The following is a 23,491-nucleotide window of genomic DNA, read 5'->3' on the forward strand; positions in this document are numbered from 1 at the left end:
AGGAGAATAGCCAAGCTGACAGGAAGACAAAGGCAATTCAAATAAACACGCATTACAACAGTGGTGTGCAGAAGTGCCTCTCTGAACAAACAACACATTGAAACAAAGTGGATGGGTGACCTAATTTAAGAGGTTACCGAAGAATGTACTTAAAATGTCCACTGAGTGTATGTCTGAGGTCTCCTGCTGCTATTCTGAATGTATAGTCCATAAAGCGTAATTTATTTCTGTAAACCTGTAGTGCAAGTGTTAGTTTAAACGTAAACAACAGGAATTCTGCAGATGCTGGAAATTCAAGCAACATACATCAAAGTTGCTGGTGAACGCAGCAGGCCAAGCAGCATCCTGACGAAGGGTCTCGGCCTGAAACGTCGACTGCGCCTCTTCCTATAGATGCTGCTTGGCCTGCTGCGTTCACCAGCAACTTTGATGTATGGTGCAAGTGTTAGAGTTTTTTTATATAATTCTGGCTACATTTTTAAACGAAGATATTATCTTGGAAGTGCAACATAAATGCTGCTGTAGTGATTTTTTTTTGCATTTGGTGTTTACTTGCCAGCAAACACACTGTCCCCTGAGGTGGTGTTTCCTGGGTGTCAGATGCTTTGCACTGCTGTACAGGCGAGTAAGTGAATAATCTCTGGTGGATGCCCTTGGCAAATTGTTTGTTTGTTTGTTTATTTATTTATTTTTATTGCAAAGTCACAACCCGAACAGGTAAGGCGGCAAGTACAGCAGCATTTCAGTAGTGATGCCCTTGACAATTTTTTTAAATTTCAAAATATACTTTATTCAAAAATAAAATTATATACAATAAACCATTCAATAACTTTCCATCCTTCACATACGTTTCCATTATGGTCTGCACATATCCATACTTATGGCCACCTGTGTGGCACTCCAGTTGTTCACCTTACCACATCATTGTTGAAGGGTATACTCCCCGCCACCCGACCCCTCCTCTCCCGCGGGTGAATAAACCTATACTGTGGTCCTTCCCCACCGGGCCCCTGTGGTGGCTGCACCAAGTTTCAGTGCGTCCCTCAGCACGTACTCCTGCCGCCGAGAATGTGCCAGTCGGCAGCATTCTCCCACGGACATCTCCATGTGCTGGTAGATCATCAAGTTTCGGGCCGACCAAAGAGCGTCTTTCACCGAGTTGATGATCTGCCAGCAGCACCGGATGTTGGTCTCCGTGTGCGTCCCTGGGAGCAGCCCATAGGTCAGAGAGCCCGCTGTTACGCAGCTGCTGGGGATGAAATGTGACTTGACGAATATACCGAGACCGATTTTTTAATAGGTTGATGATGAAAATCAAAAAGTCTCATCTGGCACCTTCCTCTATCACCATACCACTTCCTACTTATTGTAAGGAAATCAGATGCTGCTTTTTCTCCATCTCCTCCTGGCTGATGTCCATTCTGGAAATTGTGCTGAAGCCTGACTGATCCAATCGGATGTTCGCTCACTCACAGAGAAAGAGCTGTGGAAATTATTCAGAACTCACATTGACATGAGATAAGGAAAAACCCTTCACCTCGCTGAGCCTTGATACTCTGTAATTAAATCAAGGTCACTGACCAGATACATAGTAAATGGGATGAATACAGATAAGACACTCGATATTTTTCTCAGACTCAGACAAGCATAGGCCCTTTGTCTGTGTTGTCTGACTTAATAACTCTACCATTCTTAATGCTGTATAACATAGAGAGGCACAGTGTCACAGCAGGTAAAGCCACAAATTCCCAGCCTCTGCAATGCTAGTTCGATCTCAAACTCCCGCACTTCCTGTGTGTGGAATTTGCAGGTTTTCCCTGTCAATTTGTGGCTTTCCTGTGGCTGCTCCTGTTTCTTTCCCACAACTGGATTAATTGACCTCCGAAAATTGCCTCTACTGTGTATAAAGATGGGAAAATACATGAGAATATGGGGGAAGAATCTGGTATTATAACGTCATGGAGTCTTAGAGTATTTCAGCACTGAGGCTGACCTTCTGGCCCATGGGTCCATTTTTACCCACCTTATATCAAGTCCAATGTATCCGTACTCGGATCATATTCTCCAAATCTCTCATCCATGTACCTATCCAAAACTTCTCTTAAATGTTTTTAATAAACCTGCATCCATCACTTCCACTAGCAGCCCATTCTGCACTTACACCTCCCTCTGAGAGAAGCAACACGCAAAATGCTGGAGGAACTCAGCAGGCCAGGCGGCATCCATGGAAAAAAAGTACAGTTAACGTCCGGCCGAAGGATCTCGGCCCAAAACATCAAGTGCACTTTGTTTCATAGATGCTGCCAGGCCTGCTGAGTTCCTCCAGCATTTTGTGTGTGTTGCTTGGATTTCCAGCATCTGCAGATTTTCTCTCATTTTCCCTCTGACAGAAGTTGTTTCTTCCCCCTCGTATTTTCCTTAAATATTTCACTTTACACTCTATAGCTATGATCTCTATCTCGACTCATTATAACTAAGGGGAAGGAGTCTCTACTCATTCCCTATCTATACCCCTCGCAAATTTGTGAACCACTATATAATATTTCTCATTCTCCTGCATACCAGGCAATGAAGTCCTAACCCATTCAACCACTTCCTATCACTCAGTTTCTCAAGTTCAGGAAATATACTTGTAAATTTTCCTTGCAATTTCTTCAAGATTATTGATTTGATTAAATTGGAATATGTACTGTTTCTCTGCTGTAGGAACCTGATCCGCTGTAGATCATGGGACTAAATGCTGAACTGTAATTTAAAGAAGGGGTGGAACATTCACCGTCTTCCTTTCATGCACAGTGTTGTACATGATGACTGAGTACTGTCAATGACTGCACAATATTAGCGGTTCATAGTTTCGGCCAGTCAGGTTATTGCAGGGGTTGAAGATGGGGTAAAGTTTCTCATCGAAGGTGTCAGTGAAAGTGTACAGGTGAGACATCTTGTCAGCATCGTAAAAGGACACTCGACCCCCTTCATAGTCTAAGTAAACCCCCAGCTTCCAAAGTTTTCTATCAACTGGAATGACAGCGTCTTGGCAGGTAGATGCTCTGTAGTCATTTTCGCCAAATAGCCCTATGACCCAATAACCATGTGAAGGAACGGTTATAATGTCACCCTTCCTGTTGGCAGACTCTCTGCAGACACCGATTACCCACTGGACTTTGTGCCCAACGTTCACCTCCCAGAAGTGTCGCCCAGAGGTAAATCCCTGCGAGCTCAAAACGCACAGGTAGACATCGAACCGGGCTGGTGGATCGAGCACGTCTTCCTCCTTTTCCTGCTCTTCCTCACTTTGCCTCACACTAAGCAGGTCCTGGGACAGAAGGAGCTGGCTGTTTGCAGTCTCTGGGTCCAGAGTGAGATGCTCTGGGACTGGAATCAATCAGAAGAACACATTACAATCACAAAACACAATCTGGTATGGATAGGCGAGGAGGACAAGCCCAGAAGGAAAGTGTCTCATGATCCCTCAGTCATTATTAGGCAAAGGACCTGAATTAGGCCAATTACCCACTGAGATTCTCTACCAATTAACATAGGGAAAAGAGCAGTGCAGCATGACAACAGGCCTTAACATCAAGCATCTAACAACAAGCTTCTATCATGCAGAGATTATATATTACATGATTTCCTGTTAACTCTGACCACCCATAAAGGTAAACTGTAAGGAGAATTAGTCTAAACTCTCATTATATTTTATAAGCAACACACACAAAATGCTGGTGGAATGCAGCAGGCCACGCAGCATCTATAGGAAGAGGTGCAGTGGATGTTTCGGGCTGAGACCCTTTGTCAGGACTAACTGAAAGAAGAGGTAGTGAGAGATTTGAAAGTGGGAGGGGGAGGGGTACTGTCTTGTCCCATCATTTTGGATCTCCCCCTCCCCGTCCCACTTTCAAATCTCTTTATCTCTTCTTTCAGTTAGTCCTGACGAAGGGTCTCGGCCTGAAATGTCGACTGTACCCCTTCCTATAGATGCTGCCTGGCCTGCTGCATTCCACCAGCATTTTGTGTGTGTTGATGAATTTCCAGCATCTGCAGATTTCCTCATGTTTGCGATTATATTTTATAACCTCTATTCCAGGCAGCATCCTGGTGAACCTCTACAGTGCCTTCTCCAAAACACTCACATCCTTCCTGTAACTAGGGCAACCAGAATTGAACACAATACTCCAAGTGTGGCCTAACCATTGTCTTGTTTAGAATAACATAACACAATTTGTCTGTCATGGTTCACACACGAAGGACTGGGACCAGGTGCAGAAGAATGGCTGGATTCCCAGGAAGAGACAGAAACAAGAGGTTAGACATCAGATTACCTTCATGGCCTCGGAGGAATGACTGAGCAACACTACAAGACTATTCATTCTTTCCGATACAATGGACCCTGGCCCCAACCCTGACCCCCACCACCTCCACCAGCTTTCCAGCATCTGTAGCTTTTCTTTTTTACTTCCAGCTCCCTCCACTAGCTTAGACTCTTATATCAGCCTCTATCCATTAGCTGAGTCACTTACTGGTCAGTGAGAACAATCAGCTTGACTGCTTGTTGAAAATGAAGAGGCAACTATTCAATTTCCATCACAGTGATCATCAATGGATATTTCCATCACTGTGATTATCAATGGACATTTCCAAAACCAAAGCCATTCTTTTTATGAATGGGACACCCATCACCCTATGTCTGAAAAAGATGGTTCTCGGAGCCCCATTTAAATCTTTACCTTCCCATTTAAACCCTTTAGATTCCCCTAGCTTTAGAGCTGTATGTATCCCTACCATGTCCATTTAACTTATCTGTGCCCCTTATGATTTTTTGGTTTCCTTCAAATACCACAAGCTGCCTATCTATTGTAGGGGCACTCTCATGTGTCTTGGGGTTGTGAGACCTGGTGGTGCCCAATGCTCTCCAGGCCAGACAACAGCCAATGTTCTCCAACTCAGAGGCTCACCCTGGTCTCGGACACATGTCCATTGTAGCTCTTCGGAGTACTCATATGCCCTGGCCGGTGTCTTTGTTGCAGAGGTCCTTTACCCAGTGGTGCCGTGCTAACACCACACCCTCATGTCATTTAGCCTGCCAGTTGAAATGGATTACCGCGATGTGCCATATGGAGGTACAGTGAACATGAGAACTTCTGGAGATTAATGAAGACCAGCGATTCCCATCCAGGTGGAGTGCAGCTGCCAGACATAAAAGGTACTACCTCTATCCAGAGCCCCCTACAACCTCATGATTTTACAAAACTCCATAATGTCATCCTTCAGTCTCTTTCACCTCAGTGAAAACAGCTACAGACTACCCAGTCTTCTCTTATAACACAAACACTCCAGTCCCAGTTATGTCCTTCTGAATATTTTCTACATCCTTTCCAGCTTAATGACATCCATCTTCTATCCAGTCAACCAAATCTGCACACTGCATTCCTAATGCAGTCTCATGAATGTCTTCAACAGTTGTAACATGGCATCCCTGCTACTATACTCAATGTCCTGGCTGGTAGATTAAATATTCAGTTGAAAGATGTGTGTTTAACACAATAGCACACTTATTCTCATGGCAAGCAGAGAGTAGGAGAGTGCAGTCAGTTTTACCTGGTTCAATTATTCTCCTCATGGCTTTCCACACTCTGAAAGACTGGAAGGGTTCAGTGAAGGTTTCTCCGCTCAGCTCCTCTTCACCTACTCTTACTTGGTTGACAGTGCATCTTGGGAAAGACAAGGTGCATACATCAGAATCAGAACTAAGTTGATTATGACTGACATATGCTGTGAAATGTGTTGTTTTGTGGCAGCAGTACAGTGCAAAACATAAAAAAATTATGCGTTAGAATAAATTAGAAGTGCAAAAGAGGTATAGTGAGGTAGTAATAAGTTAATGGACAGCTCAGACATTTGACTATAGAGGGGAAAGACTGTGACAAAACATTGAGTATGTGTCATCAGGCTCCTTCTCCTCGATGGCAGTCATTAGGAGAGAGCATGTTGCAGATGGTGAGGATCCTGAGTGATTTTTTCCCCCTTTTTGAGGCACCTTCTCTTGAAAATGCCCTCAATGGTGGACAGGGTTGTGGCTGTGATGTATCTGCATGAGTCAACAATTTGCAGCCTCTTTCAGTCCTGCACATTGGACCCTCCATACCAGGTGGTGATGCAACCAATCCGAATGCTCTCCAAATGTACATTTATAGAAACTTACCGGGGGGGGGGGTGGATTCTACATAAGAAACAACAACAAAATAGGTACATGGCAAGAACAGACAATGAGATGGCCTCACCTGCATAGAATGTCTTTAATGTCCTAAACAGAGAAAGACAAAGGACAATGATTAAAATCAAGCAGACATAGTTCTGAAACCAGCCAAACTTAGTTCCATATTACTAGTTACCTTCATCATGTTGATGTCATCACTAGACTCCAGGTGTACTTGTATCTCTGAGATTTTGACCTCAGTAGATGACATTTCATCCTCGATTTCCTTCACCTTCTCCTCCAGTTTCTTCAACAATTTTTCCTCATCTTCTTTTATTTGATGTCTCAAGATCTCTTCCTGCTCTTTCAGGAAATTGTGCATCTTCTCGAATTCTGCTCTGATTTCATCTGTCACTTTCTCCACCCACACCTGCAGAGAAGGAGGAAGTAAAGCACAAGCAACTGCAAAGATAGACTAACTTGAAGAAATTCTGTCACATGTTATTATGACCTGGGAAACCACAGTTTCAACAGAAGACGAGTTGCTCGGCCATGAACTCTCTTGCAGCGTCTGAAGTAATCTGAACCCAGTAACATTTAAAAGACATTCAAACAGGTACATGGATAGGAAATGTTTATATGGATTTGGGCCAAACACAGAAAAATGAGACCAGCTGAGGTAGGTGATGGTTGGCAAGGATGAGTTGGAGTGAAGGGCTTGTTTGTGCTGTGTAATTCTATACCTTTTTTCCCTTCCACTCATGATATATTTTATTTCTTTGTTAAGATCCAAACATTTTGTTGATTCGCACTGATTTCTTCCTCCTGGTGTCTTTAGAATACATGGACGCAGCAGTGATTGACTTGCCTCAGTTAACTGGTATATTGTTTACAAGATCACAAGACAAAGGGGCAGAAGTAGGCCATTCAGCCCATCGAGTCTGCGCCACCATTCCACCATGAGCTATACTATTCTCCCATCTAGTTGTGGTGTTGGTGCAGTGTTGCCACCTTCAGACCATAGAATGATGAAGCAAATTAGGTGAGCTACAGAAAATCAGGGGGATCCTTTTGCAAATCTAGTTCCAGTAACTCTCCAAACACCCACTTACATATTGTGACTCACTTCAGCATCTTCCAGGCTACTGGAGTACATGCTGATGGATGGACTGAAGCTTGGTGAAGCTAATGTTAAGAAGTTGTGGGACAGAACACAATCTTGGGTTCTTGCACTGCCACACACAGAGGGGTTGAGTTTCATGTAGAGACCCTTGAATATTGAAAGTGATATCACTTCAGGGAACCACATGAGAGGCAATAGTGCTATGAATCTAACAGCCATGGATAATTTTTTTTGGCAGTATTTCTTTGTTTGCATACAATATATATCTTTGTTATGTCTGAAGACTATATTAAAATTTTAAAGGGCCCACATTAGGATGCACGCCCTAGAGGGCTCATTGTCCAAGAACCCTTGAGCAATGAAATAATTGGATGTAGACATTACCCTGGATCTCAGCATGGAAAGTCATATCAGTTAGAGCACCAGACATAGGCAACAAGTCTAGCCCTTCTCCTAATGGCTAAATTCTTTGAATTAATTCACCGTAAGATCATTAAAAGTGGATTGGATTTACCTTTGACTCTCCCAGCATTGCTTCCTCTTTGATTTTTCTTTTAGTAAGGTTCTCCATTTTCATTTTCAGTAAATCCAAAACAGCTTCTATTCTGCCCTGAAACATTTGGTGTTTTCAGGATGAGTAAATGATTATGGTTTGTTACATGGTCAGTGTAGCGGTCAAAATATAATCAATTCAGTCTTTAGTATGGTAGTCAGCAGCGAAAGATATAATCTTTTACAGGATTTTCCACTAAACTTACCTTGATACCAGGATTAATACATCTATAGCCCACCAGTGAAATATGCTCGATTGATATCTGGATATTGGCATCACTAGTACACAGTACCGTTTAAATATTTAAGGGAGATAACACTCAGTAGAATAGACAAATACCAGCAAACATAAAATATTTTTATAAGTATCGGGGTATCTAATATTATAATTATAGATAAACAATAGCAAGCGCATTTACATGCACTGGGGTGACCCAATAGATGTACAAAAACAAACACAACCTCAAACTATCCACACAAATACTAGGTTACCCCATATATCTGAACAAACACCAGGCTGGCCGACATACACGGGCAACTTCATTGGCACTCAAAACACACAAATAAACACTGGGAATATCAGCGGTATGTGATTACAAATAAGTGAGGGAATTGATGACAACTGAAGGAGGCTCAGGATTGCACTTATCTGCAGTTATGCTTGTGTGAGATGAGAAACTGCTAAGGGTTTTGCAGAAATGTGGCTCCAGGACAACTTCCATACACCATCAGTCCACAGGCCATGACACTCAGAGACTTGGGCTATATAAGTATTATTCATATTATTGTGTCAGTGTATGTTTTTTTCTGTATCATAATTATATGTGTGCTGTGCATGACTGTTGGTACTGTGTTTTGTACGTTGGCCCCAAAGGAACGGTATTTCGCTTGGCTGTATTCATGTGAATGGTTCAATGGCAATTAAAATTGAACTATTGAATATGCCAATTGAATTGGCCAAATAATCTTTGTCCCTGATGTAGGAAAATAGAAAAAAATTATGGACAGATATTGAAAACACAAAACACAGGAATAATTGGACACTCTATTTATACAGAGACACTAAAATAGGTACTTCATATTCATAAGGTAATAAGACACAGGGGAAAATTAAGCTATTTTGCTGAGCAAGTCTGCTCATCCATTTATTCACTACCCTCTGGCTAAAGAAGTTTATCTTCATCTCTGTTTTAAAGGGGTGTCCTTGTATTCTGAGGCTGAGCCCTTGGGTCCCAGACTCTACCAGTATTGGAAATGTCCTCCCCATGTCTACTCTAACTCTAACCCGCTGATCAAGGTGGTGCTGTAGTAGTCTGGTGGACGGACCTCTACCTCACTGAGGCCAAACAGCAGCTCTCTGACACCTCCTCTTACTTACCCCTGGAACAGGACCCCACCAAAAAACATCAAACCATTGTCTCCCGTACCATCACTGCCCTTATCAACTCCGGAGACCTTCCATCCTCAGCCACTAAACTCATTATACTCTCACCCCGTACCGCTCGGTTTTACCTCCTCCCCAAGATCCACAAGCCTGACTGTCCCGGCAGACCCATAGTTTCTGCCTGCTCCTGTCCCACCGAACTTGTATCTGCCTACCTGGACTCCATTTTGTCACCCATTGTTCAGTCTCTCCCCACCTTCATCCGGGATACATCTCATGCCCTCCACCTCTTCAATAACTTCCAGTTCCCCGGTCCCAACGGCTTCATTTTCATGATGGATGTCCAATCCCTATAAACCTCCATTCCCCATGAAGAAGGCCTCAAGCCCTCCGCTACTTTCTGGATAATAGACCTCACCAGTTTCCCACCACCACTACTCTCCTCCGGCTGGCGGAATTGGTTCTCACACTCAATAACTTCTCTTTTGGCTCTTCCCACTTTCTTCAGACCAAGGGTGTAGCTATGGGAACTCGCATGGGCCCTAGCTATGCCTGCCTCTCCGTTGGTTATGTGGAACAGTCTGTGCTCCAAACCTATTCTGGTACTGCTCCCCAACTTTTCCTTCGGTACATTAACGACTACATTGGTGCTGCTTCCTGCACCCATGCTGAGCTTGTTAATTTCATCGACTTCACTTCTAACTTCCACCCAGCGTTCAAATTCACGTGGTCTATCTCGGACACTTCTCTCCCCTTTCTCGATCTCTCGGTCTCCATCTCTGGAGACAGACTGTCTACTGACATCTTCTACAAGCCCACTGACTCTCATAACTACCTCAACTATACCTCTTCCCACCCCACCACATGCAAAAATGCCATTCCCTATTCCCAGTTCCTCTGTCTCCGCTGCATCTGCTCCGAGGATGAGGTTTTCTGTTCCAGGACATCTCAAATGTCCTCTTTCTTTAAGGATTGTGGTTTCCCTTCTGCTGTCATCAATGATGCCCTCACCCGCATCTCCTCCATTTCCCGTGCTTCGGCTCTCACCCCATCCTCCCGCCAACACAACAGGGACAGAGTTCCTCTTGTCCTCACCTACCACCCCACCAGCCTCCGGATCCAACACATTATCCTCCGCAACTTCCTCCACCTTCAACAGGACCCCACCACTAAGCACATCTTTCCCTCTCCACCCCTCTCCGCCTTCCACAGGGATCGGTCCCTCCGCAACTCCCTGGTCCACACGTCCCTCCCCACGGATCTCCCACCTGGCACTTATCCCTGTAAGTGCAAGTGCTACACCTGTCCCTACACCTCCTCTCTTGCCACGATTCAGGGCCCCAAACAGTCCTTCCAAGTGAGGCAACACTTCACTTGTGAGTCTGTTGGGGTCATCTATTGCATCCGGTGCTCCTGGTGCGGTCTCCTCTACATCGGTGAAACCCAACGCAGATTGGGAGACCGCTTCGTTGAGCACCTCTGCTCCGTCCGCCATAACAGACAGGATCTCCCAGTAGCCACCCACTTCAACTCTGCTTCCCACTCCCATTCAGATACATCCATACATGGCCTCCTCCACTGCTATGATGAGGCTAAACTCAGGTTGGAGGAGCAACACCTCATATACCATCTAGGTAGCCTCCAGCCCCTTGGTATGAACATAGAATTCTCCAACTTCCGGTAATTCCCTCCTCTTCCCCTATCCCTATGTCACTCTGCCCCCTCCCCCAGCTGCCTACCACCTCCCTCTTGGTTCCGCCTCCTTCTACTACCCATTGTGTTTTCCCCTATTCTTTCTTCACCTTCTCTGCCTATCACCTCCCTGCTTCCCTTTCCCCACCCCTTTATCCTTCCCCTTACTGGTTTTTCACCTGGAACCTACCAGCCTTCTCCTTCCCACCCTACCCCCACTTTCTTTATAGGGCCTCTGCCCCTTCTCCCTACAGTCCTGATGAAGGGTTCCGGCCCGAAACGTCGGCCGATCTTTTCCATGGATGCTGCCCAACCTGCTGAGTTCCTCCAGCGTCTTGTGAGTGTTGCCATGTCTACTCTATCTAGGCTTTTAGATTTTCGGCAATATTTGGTGAGCTGCAATTAGATCCCACCCCCACACAAATTCTTCTAAACTCAAGGAAGTACAGGCCCAGAGCTATCAAATGCTCCTCATATGTTATCCCCTCTTTCCCAGAATTATTCTCATAAATCTTTTCCGACGCTCTCCAATGGCAGCACATATCTTTTAGATAAGTGATTCAAAAGTGCTCACAATACTCTAAATGTGGTCAGGCCTGCACATCACAAAGCCTCAGCATTACATTCTCACCTTTATCTTATTTTCTTCTGGAAATAAATGTGAATATTGCATTTGCCTGTCTTAGAACTGACTGAGTCTGTAAATTAACCCCCGAGGGAATTCTTCTCTTGAACTACTAAATCCCTGTGCAACTCTGATTTCTGAATTTGCTCCTTGATTATATAATAGTTGTTTGAACACTGAGATATGGCAGAGATGTGCTTTTGCACAATGATATAATAAGCATCCAAGGAATTTTAAAGCTGAGTAATCAGGTCAAACCCAGTCCCAGAGAAAAATGCATTAGAATGGGGCACCAAATACTGGATCAGAGGTGGGTTCAAAGGAATATCCCAAAGAAACAGGGGTGATGATCTTGAAGAATTTTGGAAGGCAGAAAAGTTAAGTCATGTTCCCCATTCAGGTGAAGGAGAGAAGTATTGGACATAAGTACCCAGTAAAAATGCTTAAACATATCATTCCATTGTCACTATGCACTGTGCATGTGTAAGAAGGCCAAGACCAGAGGGTGTGTAAGGCTGTAGACATAGTGGGTGCATTGCACAGCCAGGAAGGGTGTGATCAGAAGCAGGAACATTTTTAATTCTGTGTTTTCAACTTTGTGGAAAAGTATATCGGACTCTCTGTGGTCTCCTTGTTACCTTGCTCCTCGCTCAGTTCCTCTAGTCTCCGCACTGTCCTGTTCCTCAGGATTCCCCGTCTCATTTGCACACCCACCTAATTTGAAATTACTTTGTAGATCTTTCATTGTCACTGGATCTACATCCAGAAACGCCCTCCCCAACAGCACATTCACAAGAAGAAGAGTAGCAGATTAAGGAAGCAGCTTACTTCCACACTGCAATGTCGAAATCTTTTGATTCACTGAGTACTACTGCACAGAAACAGGCCCTTCGGCTCCTCCAGTCCATGGCGACCCGATCATCGAACTAAGCCCATCCATTTGTACCCAGCCCACTTCCTCCACAACCCTTATAGGAGGAACATGAGGGATAACTTCTTCACTCAGACGTTAAAGTGTGGAACGAGCTACTATCGGAAGTCAAGGATACGTGTATGGACAAGAGGGGTATTGAGGGCTACGTTCCCAGTACAGATCAATGGGACGAGTGGAAAAATAGTTTGGCAAGGAGAAGTTGGGCGGAAGAGCCTATTTCCATGCCATTGTACTCTATGACTCTATGATTCTCGTATCACAATTGAACCTCCTCTACCACTGTCACTTATTTTACCATTTACATTTCCAAAGTTCCTTTGGTCTGTATGTTATTGCCACCAAATAACCCAATGCATAGAATGCACAGCAAAATGATGTCCTTTTGTGCTCGTCAAGTTACTGACAGAATTAATTGCTGATGGTTAATGCAAGAGGGCATGAATTTAATACGAGAGAGGGTAAGTTGAAAGAAGATGTGCGGGCAAGATTTATTTTTATAGAGTGGTGGGTGCCTGGAATGCTCTGCCAGAATTTGGAAATCTGACAGAGGATTTTAAAAAACTCTTGGATAGGGATATGGATGTGCAGAAAATGGAAGAACATGAACACGATTTGGTTTTGTTAGGTGTGCGAGAGCTAATTTAATTAGTTTCAAGATTCAAGATTCAAGACTCAAGCTTGTTTACTGTTATTCATCTGTACACCAGTGTAAAGGAAAATTAAACAATTGGTACTCCAAATCCGATACAGGATAATACACAATAAGGACAGAGAACATATTATACGAATAATGAATACATAAGGTTAACTTATCTTCACAGGGTATGTAAATAAAGTGACGCCAGTTACAGGAATATCGCTACAAGAAGTAACTCTGACAGGAAGTGATAAGTTAGTAGTGCTGAGAGTGTCATAGGGTTGGTTAATGGGTGGAGGTTTTGATCAGCCTGAAGGCTTGGGAGAAAGTAGCTATTTGTCACGTAACACTGTGGTCCAGAAGGCCAGTTCCTGTGCTGGACTGTTCAGTTTTCTATGTTCTCATGACACCCCGATCCTGAAAGTGAACAAATGATAAAGTATCATAGAAAAGGTAGGTAATAGTACTGAAGGCAGGTAGCCACTTTGCAACCAGAGGCAATGTGTGGTGAAGAGAGTCTGTTGGTGGTGCAAATTTGCAGTCAACAGCCAGGATGAGTTACAAAATAAAAGGTGGACGAAAGCGAAAAGGGTCAATCCAGGACTGAAGGTGATGTATCTGAATGCGTGTAGTGTACAGAATAAGGTAAATGAACTTGCAACACAATTAAAGCTTTAGTAGGTATGAAGTTGTAGGCATCACTGAATCATGACTGATAGCTGGGATTTAATGTCTAAGCATACACATTGTATTGTTACAGGCAGAGGGGGAGGCATTGCCCTATTTGTAAAAAGAAATGAAATCAAATCATGAGAAAGAGGTGACAAAGGGTTGGAAGGTATTGAAAGATTATGCATAGAGCTAATGATCTGCAAGGATTAAAAGGCCCTGATAAAGTACTCCCCAGCACCTTAAGACCGTGATGAGGTACTCCCCAGTACCTTAAACCTGTGTCCTCTTGTGGCAACCATATCTGCCCTGGGAAAAAGCCTTCCACTTTCCTCACGATCAATGCCTCTCATCATCTTATACACCTCTATCAGGTCACCTCTCAACCTCCGTTGCTCCAAGGAGAAAAGACCAAGTTCACTGAACCTGTTTTCATAAGGCATGCTCCCCAATCCAGCCAACATCCTTGTAAATCTCCTCTGCACCCTTTCTGTGGCTTTCACATCCTCCCTGTAGTGAGGCGACTAGGGCTGAGCACAGTACTCGAAGTAGGGTCTAACCAGTGTCCTATATAGCTGCAACATTACCCCTCGGCTCCTAAATTCAATTCCACAATTGCTGAAGGTGTAACACTCGCTTCACCTTGAGGATTAATCTCGGGGTGCTAAACCCCTTGCCCAGCCAAACTTAATAAATATCATTTGGTTGGATGCTGCGCGATGTGTCCCCGTGCCAGATCAGTACTGAGAACTAACATACAGTACACAATATGCAGTTAAACGATTAAGATTTATAAATCTTAGTTTGACTATGTGATTAGTAGAGAAACAAAATATAAAACAAAAAGGTGCCAATAATCTTACTAAGCAGTCCATGCACAAATAGTTGCAGCTCACTCAGCGATATCTTCCATCCACCATTCAATCTCCTCCGCGCGTCGTCAACCCCCGGACTGCCACCCAGAGTCCACCCAGTCGGGCGGCCCACCGACTCGCTCAATTTGTTACTATCTTCATTCCTCTCGTGCCCTCGGGCAAAAGCTCGCAAAACCAACAGCTTTCAGATACACAAGAAAGAATAACATTTCCCCCATTGGATGGTCACCCATTATATCTAGTTATAGCCCAAACATTGCTGCTACAGAGAAACCTTTACCTCATCAGAGATGCCATTACATTAACCTTAGCAGTTAACATTACAGAGAAGCCCTTATGCTCTTCCCCCACCAAATTTAGGTATGTCCTCATGACTTTGAGATAATTTGCCAACCATTTCTGCAAATACAAAACCCACCCCAGGTGCAAAAGCAGTGACATAGCTCCCCGAACAGTAGATATCACGCCCTGTTCCCCAGGCGCTACATAGCCCACCCTATCTGGTGGTTTATTAATTCTCTGAGACCACCACACCCCCTCACCTAACTCTGCAGGCTCAGACACCACTGGGGATACTTTGGGTCTGCTTGCCGAATAGTCTCTCAATCTATCACTCATGGCCCCCGGCAACTCGCAGACCCCTGTCCTGTGTCTAGGCCCTGCTTCCTCTCTTTCAGGGTCCTGCGGTAATACAGGCTACCCACAGATAGTTGCCCCCACCTCACCTGACTCACTGGGAAAAGGGCCAGGAGTCTGTTCCTCAATCAATGGGAAGTTAGCGAAAAGCAGTATATACTACACATCCAGATCATCATCCACCGAATCAGTATCCTTCTACTTTTCCTCTACCTTGACGGTGATGGCAAACCCACACATGGTCTTCACCCCAGGGGCAGGAACTCTCTTCCACTCCTCATCCATGGCCAGCCCCTTGTACAATCGTCGTGACAAAACATCCTGATACAGGACGCCCCCTAAACCTTCTCGGGTGTCATCTGTGTGCAATACACATGGCAATCGGGGGTCCGCAAAAAACACCACTGGCACCTGGGTCAGCAGCTCCTACAGCGACTGAAAAGCCTCCCCACCTTTTACATCCAACATCTGTCCAACAGGCTCCAAAGGGTTTAAATATTCTCCACCCTCTGCTCTTTTGTTTCACCTCCCCTTCTTCCCCAAGGGAGGGTAACCGCACTGAGCCTGATTCAAGGGGTGTCTCACTTTGACGTAGCTCTTCAGGAATCTTCAATAATAACCACTGAACCCCAGGAATGAGTGCAGAATGCTCATAGTCTGGGGTCTTTAGCAGACCTGGCACTTGTCCAGAGAAAGTTCTAACCCTTCAGCTTCCGAGTGGCCAAGCATCTGCAGTAATCTCGCTTCATGTTCTTCCAAGGTAGATCCAAATACTAAGCATCTGTTAGTCTTGTGAGACCATGGATCTGCGCCTGGAAAGTCTTCACTGTCCAGGGCAGAGATCTGGGCAAGGTTGTATGGAAGACCAGCAGTTGCCCATGCTGCAAGTCTCCCCTCTCCACGACACCAATGTTGTCCAAGGGAAGGGCATTAGGGCATACAGCTTGGCACCAGTGTCATCGCAGAGCAATGTGTGATTAAGTGCTTTGCTCAAGGACACAACACGTTGTCTTGGCTGGGGCTCGAACCACAACCTTCAGGTCACTAGTCCAATGCCTTAACCACTTGGCCATGTGCCCACAACAAATACAAGGAGATCATGCAAGTACACCAACACCAATTATTCTCATAAATCTTTTCTGACGCTCTCCAATGGCAGTGTAGTTTTTTTAGATAAATGATTCAAAAGTTTTCACAATACTCTAAATGTGGTCAGGCCTGCACATCACATAGCCTCAGCTTTACATTCTTGCCTTTATCTTCTTTTTTTCTGGAAATAAATGTGAATATTGCACTTGCCTGCCTTACAACTGACTGAGTCTGCAAGTTAACCCCCGAGGGAATTCTTCTCTTGAACTCCTAAATTCCTGTGTAACTCTGATTTCTGAATTTGCTCCTCGATTATATAATAGTTGTTTGAACACTGAGATATGGCAGAGATGTGCTTTTGCATAATAATATAATAAGCATCCAAGGAATTTTAAAGCTGAGTAATCAGGTCAAACCCAGTCCCAGAGAAAAATGCATTAGAATGGGGCACCAAATACTGGATCAGAGTTGGGTTGAAAGAAATATCCCAAAGAAACAGGGGTGATGATCTTGAAGAATTTTGGAAGGCAGAAAAGTTAAGTCATGTTCCCCATTCAGGTGAAGGGGAGAGTTATTGGAGATAAGTACTCAGTAAAAATGCTTAATCATATTATTCCATTGTCATTATGCATTGTGCATGTGTAAGAAGGCCTAGACCAGAGGGTGTGTAAGGCTGTAGACATAGTGAGTGCATTGCACAGCCAGGAAGGGTGTGATCAGAAGCAGGAACATTTTTAATTCTGTGTTTTCAACTTCATGGAAAAGTAAAACAGCTATCTGTGGTCTCCTTGTTACCTTACTCTTCGCTCAGTTCCTCTAGTCTCCCCACTGTCCTGTTCCTCAGGATTCCCCGTCTCAGTTGCACACCCACCTAATTTGAAATTACTTCGTCGATCTTTCATTGTCACTGGATCTACATCCAGAAACGCCCTCCCCAACAGCACATTCACAAGAAGAAGAGTAGCAGATTAAGGAAGCAGCTTACTTCCACACTGCAATGTCGAAATCTTTTGATTCACTGAGTACTACTGTGCAGAAACGGGCCCTTCGGCTCCTCCAGTCCATGGCGACCCGATCATCGAACTAAGCCCATCCATTTGTACCCAGCCCACTCCCTCCACACCCCTTATAGGAGGAACATGAGGGATAATTTCTTCACTCAGACGTTAAAATGTGGAACGAGCTACCATTGGAAGTCAAGGATAAGTGTATGAACAAGAGGGGTTTTGCGGGCTATGTTCTCAGTACAGATCAATGGGACGAGGTGGAAAAATAGTTTGGCAAGGAGAAGTTGGGCGGAAGGGCCTATTTCCATGCCGTTGTACTCTATGACTCTATGATTCTCGTATCACAATTGAACCTCCTCTACCACTGTCACTTATTTTACCATTTACATTTCCAAAATACCTTTGGTCTGTATGTTATTGCCACCAAATAACCCAATGCATAGAATGCACAGCAAAATGATGTCCTATTGAGACAGTCAAGTAACTGACAGAATTAATAACTGATGGTTAATGCAAGAGGGCGTAAATTTAGTATGAGAGAGGGTAATATGAAAGCAGATGTGCGGGCAAGATTTATTTTTATAGAGTGGCAGGTTCCTGGAATGCTCTCCCAGAAGTTGTAAATCTGATAGAGGATTAAAAAAAACTCTTGGATAGGGATGTGGATGTGCAGAGAATGGAGGAATATGAACACGATTTGGTTTCATTAGTGTGCAAGTACTAGTTTAATTAGTTTCAAGATTCAAGTGTCATTGTCCAGTCCATGAAGTCTGTGTTCCGGTCCATGGTCCAGTCTGTGGACTCCGCACTCTGGGTCTTCCGGCTGTCCCTTGTTTCATTTAGGCTTAATAATAGGCAACTGGTGCTCGTCCTGGAGCTGTGAATATAAGTGGTCCTGGGTTCGCGTGTGGTTGCTGGTTCGTCTCGTCAGTGTCCCATCCTTGCCTCCGTTGGGCAAGTCAGGCCGTCTTTGCCGTTACCCTGTGGTTGGATCTGTCCTTTCCTGTCCTTGCCTCTGGAGGGCAAGCCAGGCTGTCTTTGTCGTTAACCTGAGGCTGGACTGTTCCCTTCCCTTCCCCTTCCTTCTGGAGCCTTGCCCTGCAACCTTGTCAAGTTCAACCACCGGAGCGAGACCAGAGCTTTGCTGTGTCAAGATAAGGAACTGTCTATCATTGAGCTGGATCTGTCTCTGTGTCCACACCTTCGCTAGGTAGGTCCGGCCATTTGCCGTTTGCCGCTACCTAGTGTTGGGAACCATCTCGTCATGTTCAGCATTCTGTGTAGAGCCCTGGCCCCAAGTCCTGTTCCCAAGGAGGGGTCCTGGCTCTTTGTTCTGTGTACGAGTCCTAGTCCTTAGTCCTGTTCCCAAGGAGGGGTCCCGGCTCTGAGTTCCATGTCCCTGTGTTCCTGCCTCTCAAGTCTAAGGCTCTGTGTTCCTGTGCTCTAGACCAAGGCTCTGTGTTCCTGTCCTACCCAAGACCAAGGCTCTGTGTTCTGCATTCCTGTCTCCCAAGAGGACCAAGGCTCTGTGTTCTGCCTTCCTGTCTCCCAAGATGACCAATGCTCTGTGTTCCATGTTCCTGTCTCTCAAGTCCTAGGATCAGTGTTCCCATGCTCTAGACCAAGGCTCCGAGTGTCCAGTCCTTGTCCAAGGCTCCGAGGTTCCTGTCTCCCAAGACCACGTCATATCTTCGCCTAGTTCCAGAATCCAAGCCCGAGTCAAGACCCAGGTTCTGGGTCCTTATCCAGTCTCTGGCTTAGAGTCCGAACCCAAGCCAAGAAGAACTCAAGACTCGAGGAACTCAAGCCACATCCAGTCCTGTAGTCACTTCATGTCCTCACCTCATTCCAGTGTCTGAGCCTGAGTCAAGACCCAGGTCCTGGGTCCTTGTCCAGTCTCTGGCTCAGAGTCCAAGCCCAGGCTCCTAGTTCCCAGTTCCTAGTCCTGGTCCTACAGGAAAGGAACGGAGGGTTATGGGCTGAGTGCAGGTCGGTGGGAATAGGTGAGAGTAAGAGTTCAGCATGGACCAGAAGGGCCGAGATGGCCTGTTTCTGTGCTGTAATTGTTATATGGTTATATGATCCCACTTGCCTAGCCAATGTCCTAGCTCAAGCCTGTGTTCATGTCCCAGCTCCTTGTCTGCATCGAGTCACGTCAGTAACTCTAGTCTCTAGTCCTGTCCTGTTCCTAGTAATTCAGTGTCTGTGTCTTGCATTTGGGTCCGCTCCCGGCGCCAGCCCGTTATGACATCAAGATTTCAAGACTCAAGCTTGTTTACTGTCATTCATCTGTACACCAGTGTAAAGGAAAATTAAACAATTGATACTCCAGATCAGATGCAGGATAGTACACAATAAGCACAAAGAACATACTGTACAAAGAGTAAATACATAAGATTAACTTATCTACATAGCATATGTAAATAAAGTGATGCTAGGTACAGGAATATCTCTATGTAAAGTAACTGACAGGAAATGATAAGTTAGTAGTGCTGAGAGTGCCATAGGGTTGGTTAATGGGAGGAGGGTTTGATCAGCCTGACGGCTTGGGAGAATGTAACTATTTGTCACATAACACCATGGTCCAGAAGGCCAGTTCCTGTGCTGGACTTTTCAATTTTCTATGTTCTCATGACACCCCGATCCTCAAAGTGAACAAGTGATAAAGTATCATAGAAAAGGTGGATAATAGTACTGAAGGCAGGTAGCCACTTTGGAAACAGAGGCAATGTGTGCTGAAGAGAGTCTGTTGGTAGTGTAAAATTGTAGTCAGTCAACAGGATGAGTTACAAAATAAAAGGTGGAAAAATTCAAAAAGGGTCAATCCAGGACTGAAGGTGATGTATGTGAATGCGTATAGTATACAGAATAAGGTAGATGAATTTGCAACACAATTGAAGCTTAGTAGGTATGATGTTGTAGGCATCACTGAATCATGGCTGATAGCTGGGATTTAATGTGGAAGGATACACATTGTATTGAAACAGGCAGAGGGGGAGGCATTGCTCCGTTGGTAAAATAATGAAATCAAATCATTAGAAAGAGCTGAGAAAGGGTTGGAAGGTATTGAAAGATTATGCATAGAGCTAATTATCTGCAAGGATTAACTGACTCTGATGGGAGTTGTATACAGACCCCCAAACAGTAGTAAGGATGTGGTCTAAAAATGCATGCTAAAAGGGAAATGCTACAATAGTCATGGGGTACTTTTGTTGGGAAAATCAGGTTGGTGTTGGATTCCAGGAGAGGGAATTTGTATAATACCCATGAGAAGGCTTTTTAGAGCAGTTTATGGCTTTTTCCACTAGGGGATCACCTAAACTGGATTAGGTTCAATGAACGGAATTGAGTAGAGAGCTTAAGGGAAAAGTGATTATAATATGATTGAATCACAAACAAGAAAAAAATCTGGAAATCTGAGCAACACACACAAAATGCTGCAGGAACTCAGCAGGTCAGGCAGCATCTATGGAAAAAAGTACAGTCAACATTTCAGGCTGAAACCCTTCATCAAGACTCATATGATGAAATTTACTCTGAAATTTGGGAAGGTGAAGCTGAATTCAGATGTATCACTACTACAGTGGAATAAAGGGAATTTCAGAGGCATGAGAGAACAGTTGGCCAGAGATGACTGGGAAAAAAAAAACAGTGGCAGGGATGACAGCTGAGCAGCAAAATCTGGAATTTCTGGAAACAATTAGGAAGGCACAGGAAATATACATCCCAAGAGAGAGAAGTATTCAAAAGGAAAGATGACACAACTGCAGCAAGCAAGGGAAGTCAAAGCCGACATAAAAGCCAAAGAGAGGGAAAATAATAGAGCAAAAATTAGTGGTCCATTAGAGGATTTTAAAATCCAACAGGAAATAAGTAAAAATCACCAAGTAAGTACAGATGGATTACAAGAATAAGATAGCCAATAATATTAAAATAGTTACCAAAAGTTTCTTCAGAGAGATAAAGTGTAAAGGAAAGGCGAGATTGAATATTGGACTGCTGAAAAATGATGCTGTTGAGGTAGTAATGGTGGTGAACGAAATGGTAGATGAACTGAATAAGTATTTTGCATCAGTATTTACGGTGGAAGGCATCAGCAGTTCAATGGAAGTTCCAGATGTCAGGGCTCATGAGGTGTTTGAAGCTACCATAACTGGAGAGAAGGTTCTTGGGAAGCTGAAAGGTCTGAAGGTAGATAAGTCACCTGGACCAGTTGATGTACACACAAGAATTCCAAAGGAGGTGGCTGAAGTGATCCTGGAGTTATTAGTAATAACCTTTTAAGAACCGCTAGATTCTGGAATGGTCCTGGAAGACTGGAAATTTGCAAATCTCACTCCACTCTTCAAGAAGTGAGAGGGGTAGAAGGAAGGCCACTATAGGCCAGTTAGCCTGACCTCAGTGGTTGGGAAGGTGTTGGAGTCGATGATTTATGATGAGCTGTCAGGGTACTTGGAGGGATGTGATAAAATAAGCCATATTCTGTCTGGTTTCCTCAAGGGAAAATCTTGCCTGACAAATCTGTTCGAATTCTTTGAAGAAATAACAAGCATGATAGAAAAAGGAGTCTCGGTTGATGCTGTGGATTGGATTTTCAGAAGGCCTATGTCAAAGTGGCTCACGTGAGGCTGCTTAAAAGCTATGAGCCAATGGCTTACAGGAGACGATCTGGCATGAATAAAGCTGTGGCGAATTTGCCAATAGTGGGAATAAAGGGGACCTTTTATGGTCGGCTGCCGGTGACTAGTGGTATGCCGCAGAATTCTGCGTTGGGGTTGATTCAGTGTTATATGTCAATGATTTGGATGATGGTATTGCGAGCTTTTTTGCAATGTTCGCAGACAATGTGAAGATAAATGGAGCAGCAGATAGTTTTGAGGAAGTAGAAGGGCAACGGAAAGACAAGATTAGGAGAATGTGCAAAGAAATGGCAGATGGAATACAGTGTCGGAAAGTGTATGGTCATGCAGTTTGGTAGAAGGAATGAATTTTGTAAATGGAGAGAAAATACAAAAACAACCGAGGTTCAAAGGGACGGGTGTCTTTGATCAGGATTCCCTATAGGTTAATTTGCAGGTTGGTCTGTGGTGAGGAAGGGAAATGTAACGTCCTGTTTCTCTCACCAGCTTCTTCACCTCTTGACTTCATTTCCACATTCGTTCCTCCTGCCTCTCTGTCCCCATTTCCCGCTCCCGTTCTCCTCTGCGATACGCTTACCTTGTACTTCTCGGCTGCAGCCTTGACAGTGATCACGCTGTGAGTCCGGTGCTGTCCGTTCCAGCAGTCCGGACAGATCAACTCCTGCTCCTCTTCGCAGAACAGTTTCAGCTTCTCGTCATGTTCCGAGCAGAACAGTTCCAGTTCCCGCTGCTTCGCCCTCACGCTCAAACGCCGGAGCTGTTCTGCGACATTGCCCAAGGTTCGGGAGGCTCTTGTATTCCTCTGGGTGAATACCTGCTGACACTGGGGGCAGGAGACGTCTCCCTGGACGTTCTCCCAAACCTGAGAGATGCAAGATCCACAGAAGCAGTGGTCACACTCCAGAGACACCGGATCGGTGAACAACTCTGAACAGAGTGGACATATAAGCTCCTGGCATAGTCCCGCGAGCAGTTTTCCGGACGCCATCGTCGAGTTTGTCGATTATCTGCTCTCTTGCTTTCGGTTCCGATTCGGGAAACATTTGCTCTTTTCCAAATTATCACGAGGTTAAAAGAATTCTAAAGTATTTGCATGTTTCTGCTTTGAGTCACTACTGAACTCTGAATCGGTTGGCAGCAAACCAAGACTGCATAGAGAATCAGTGTGAACAAAACACCATACGTCATCGAGCAAGCACACGCCGGAGGAATTCAGCGGATCGAGGAGACTCTGAGCTGGAAATCGAGTCTGAGGGAGGGGAATTGTCGTTACGAGTGGAAACCACACACCTATACAGAGGAACAAACAGTCTACGTTTCAGGACTGGAAAAGAAGGTGGAAGGAGACAGAATTAGCAGGTGAGGTAGGGTAAGGAGTACAAACTGGCAGAAGATAGTTGAAACTCGGAGAAGGGAAAGGTGACAGGTGGGCGGT

General features: G+C 44.6%; 1 protein-coding gene across 1 annotated transcript; it reads right to left on the bottom strand.

Moving 5' to 3' along the window:
• Positions 1-2,695: 2,695 nt before the first annotated feature.
• Positions 2,696-23,044, bottom strand: LOC134346158 (E3 ubiquitin-protein ligase TRIM39-like). The gene is made up of 6 exons (XM_063047464.1): positions 22,634-23,044; positions 7,831-7,926; positions 6,390-6,623; positions 6,279-6,301; positions 5,596-5,708; positions 2,696-3,372 (listed from the first exon to the last, which is right to left on the bottom strand). Exons 1-6 carry the CDS (start codon positions 23,042-23,044, stop codon positions 2,822-2,824), a joined length of 1,428 nt encoding a protein of 475 aa, XP_062903534.1. The 3' UTR covers positions 2,696-2,821.
• Positions 23,045-23,491: the final 447 nt, after the last annotated feature.

The sequence above is a fragment of the Mobula hypostoma genome, chromosome 5 (assembly GCF_963921235.1).
Source record: "Mobula hypostoma chromosome 5, sMobHyp1.1, whole genome shotgun sequence".
NCBI lineage: Eukaryota > Metazoa > Chordata > Chondrichthyes > Myliobatiformes > Myliobatidae > Mobula > Mobula hypostoma.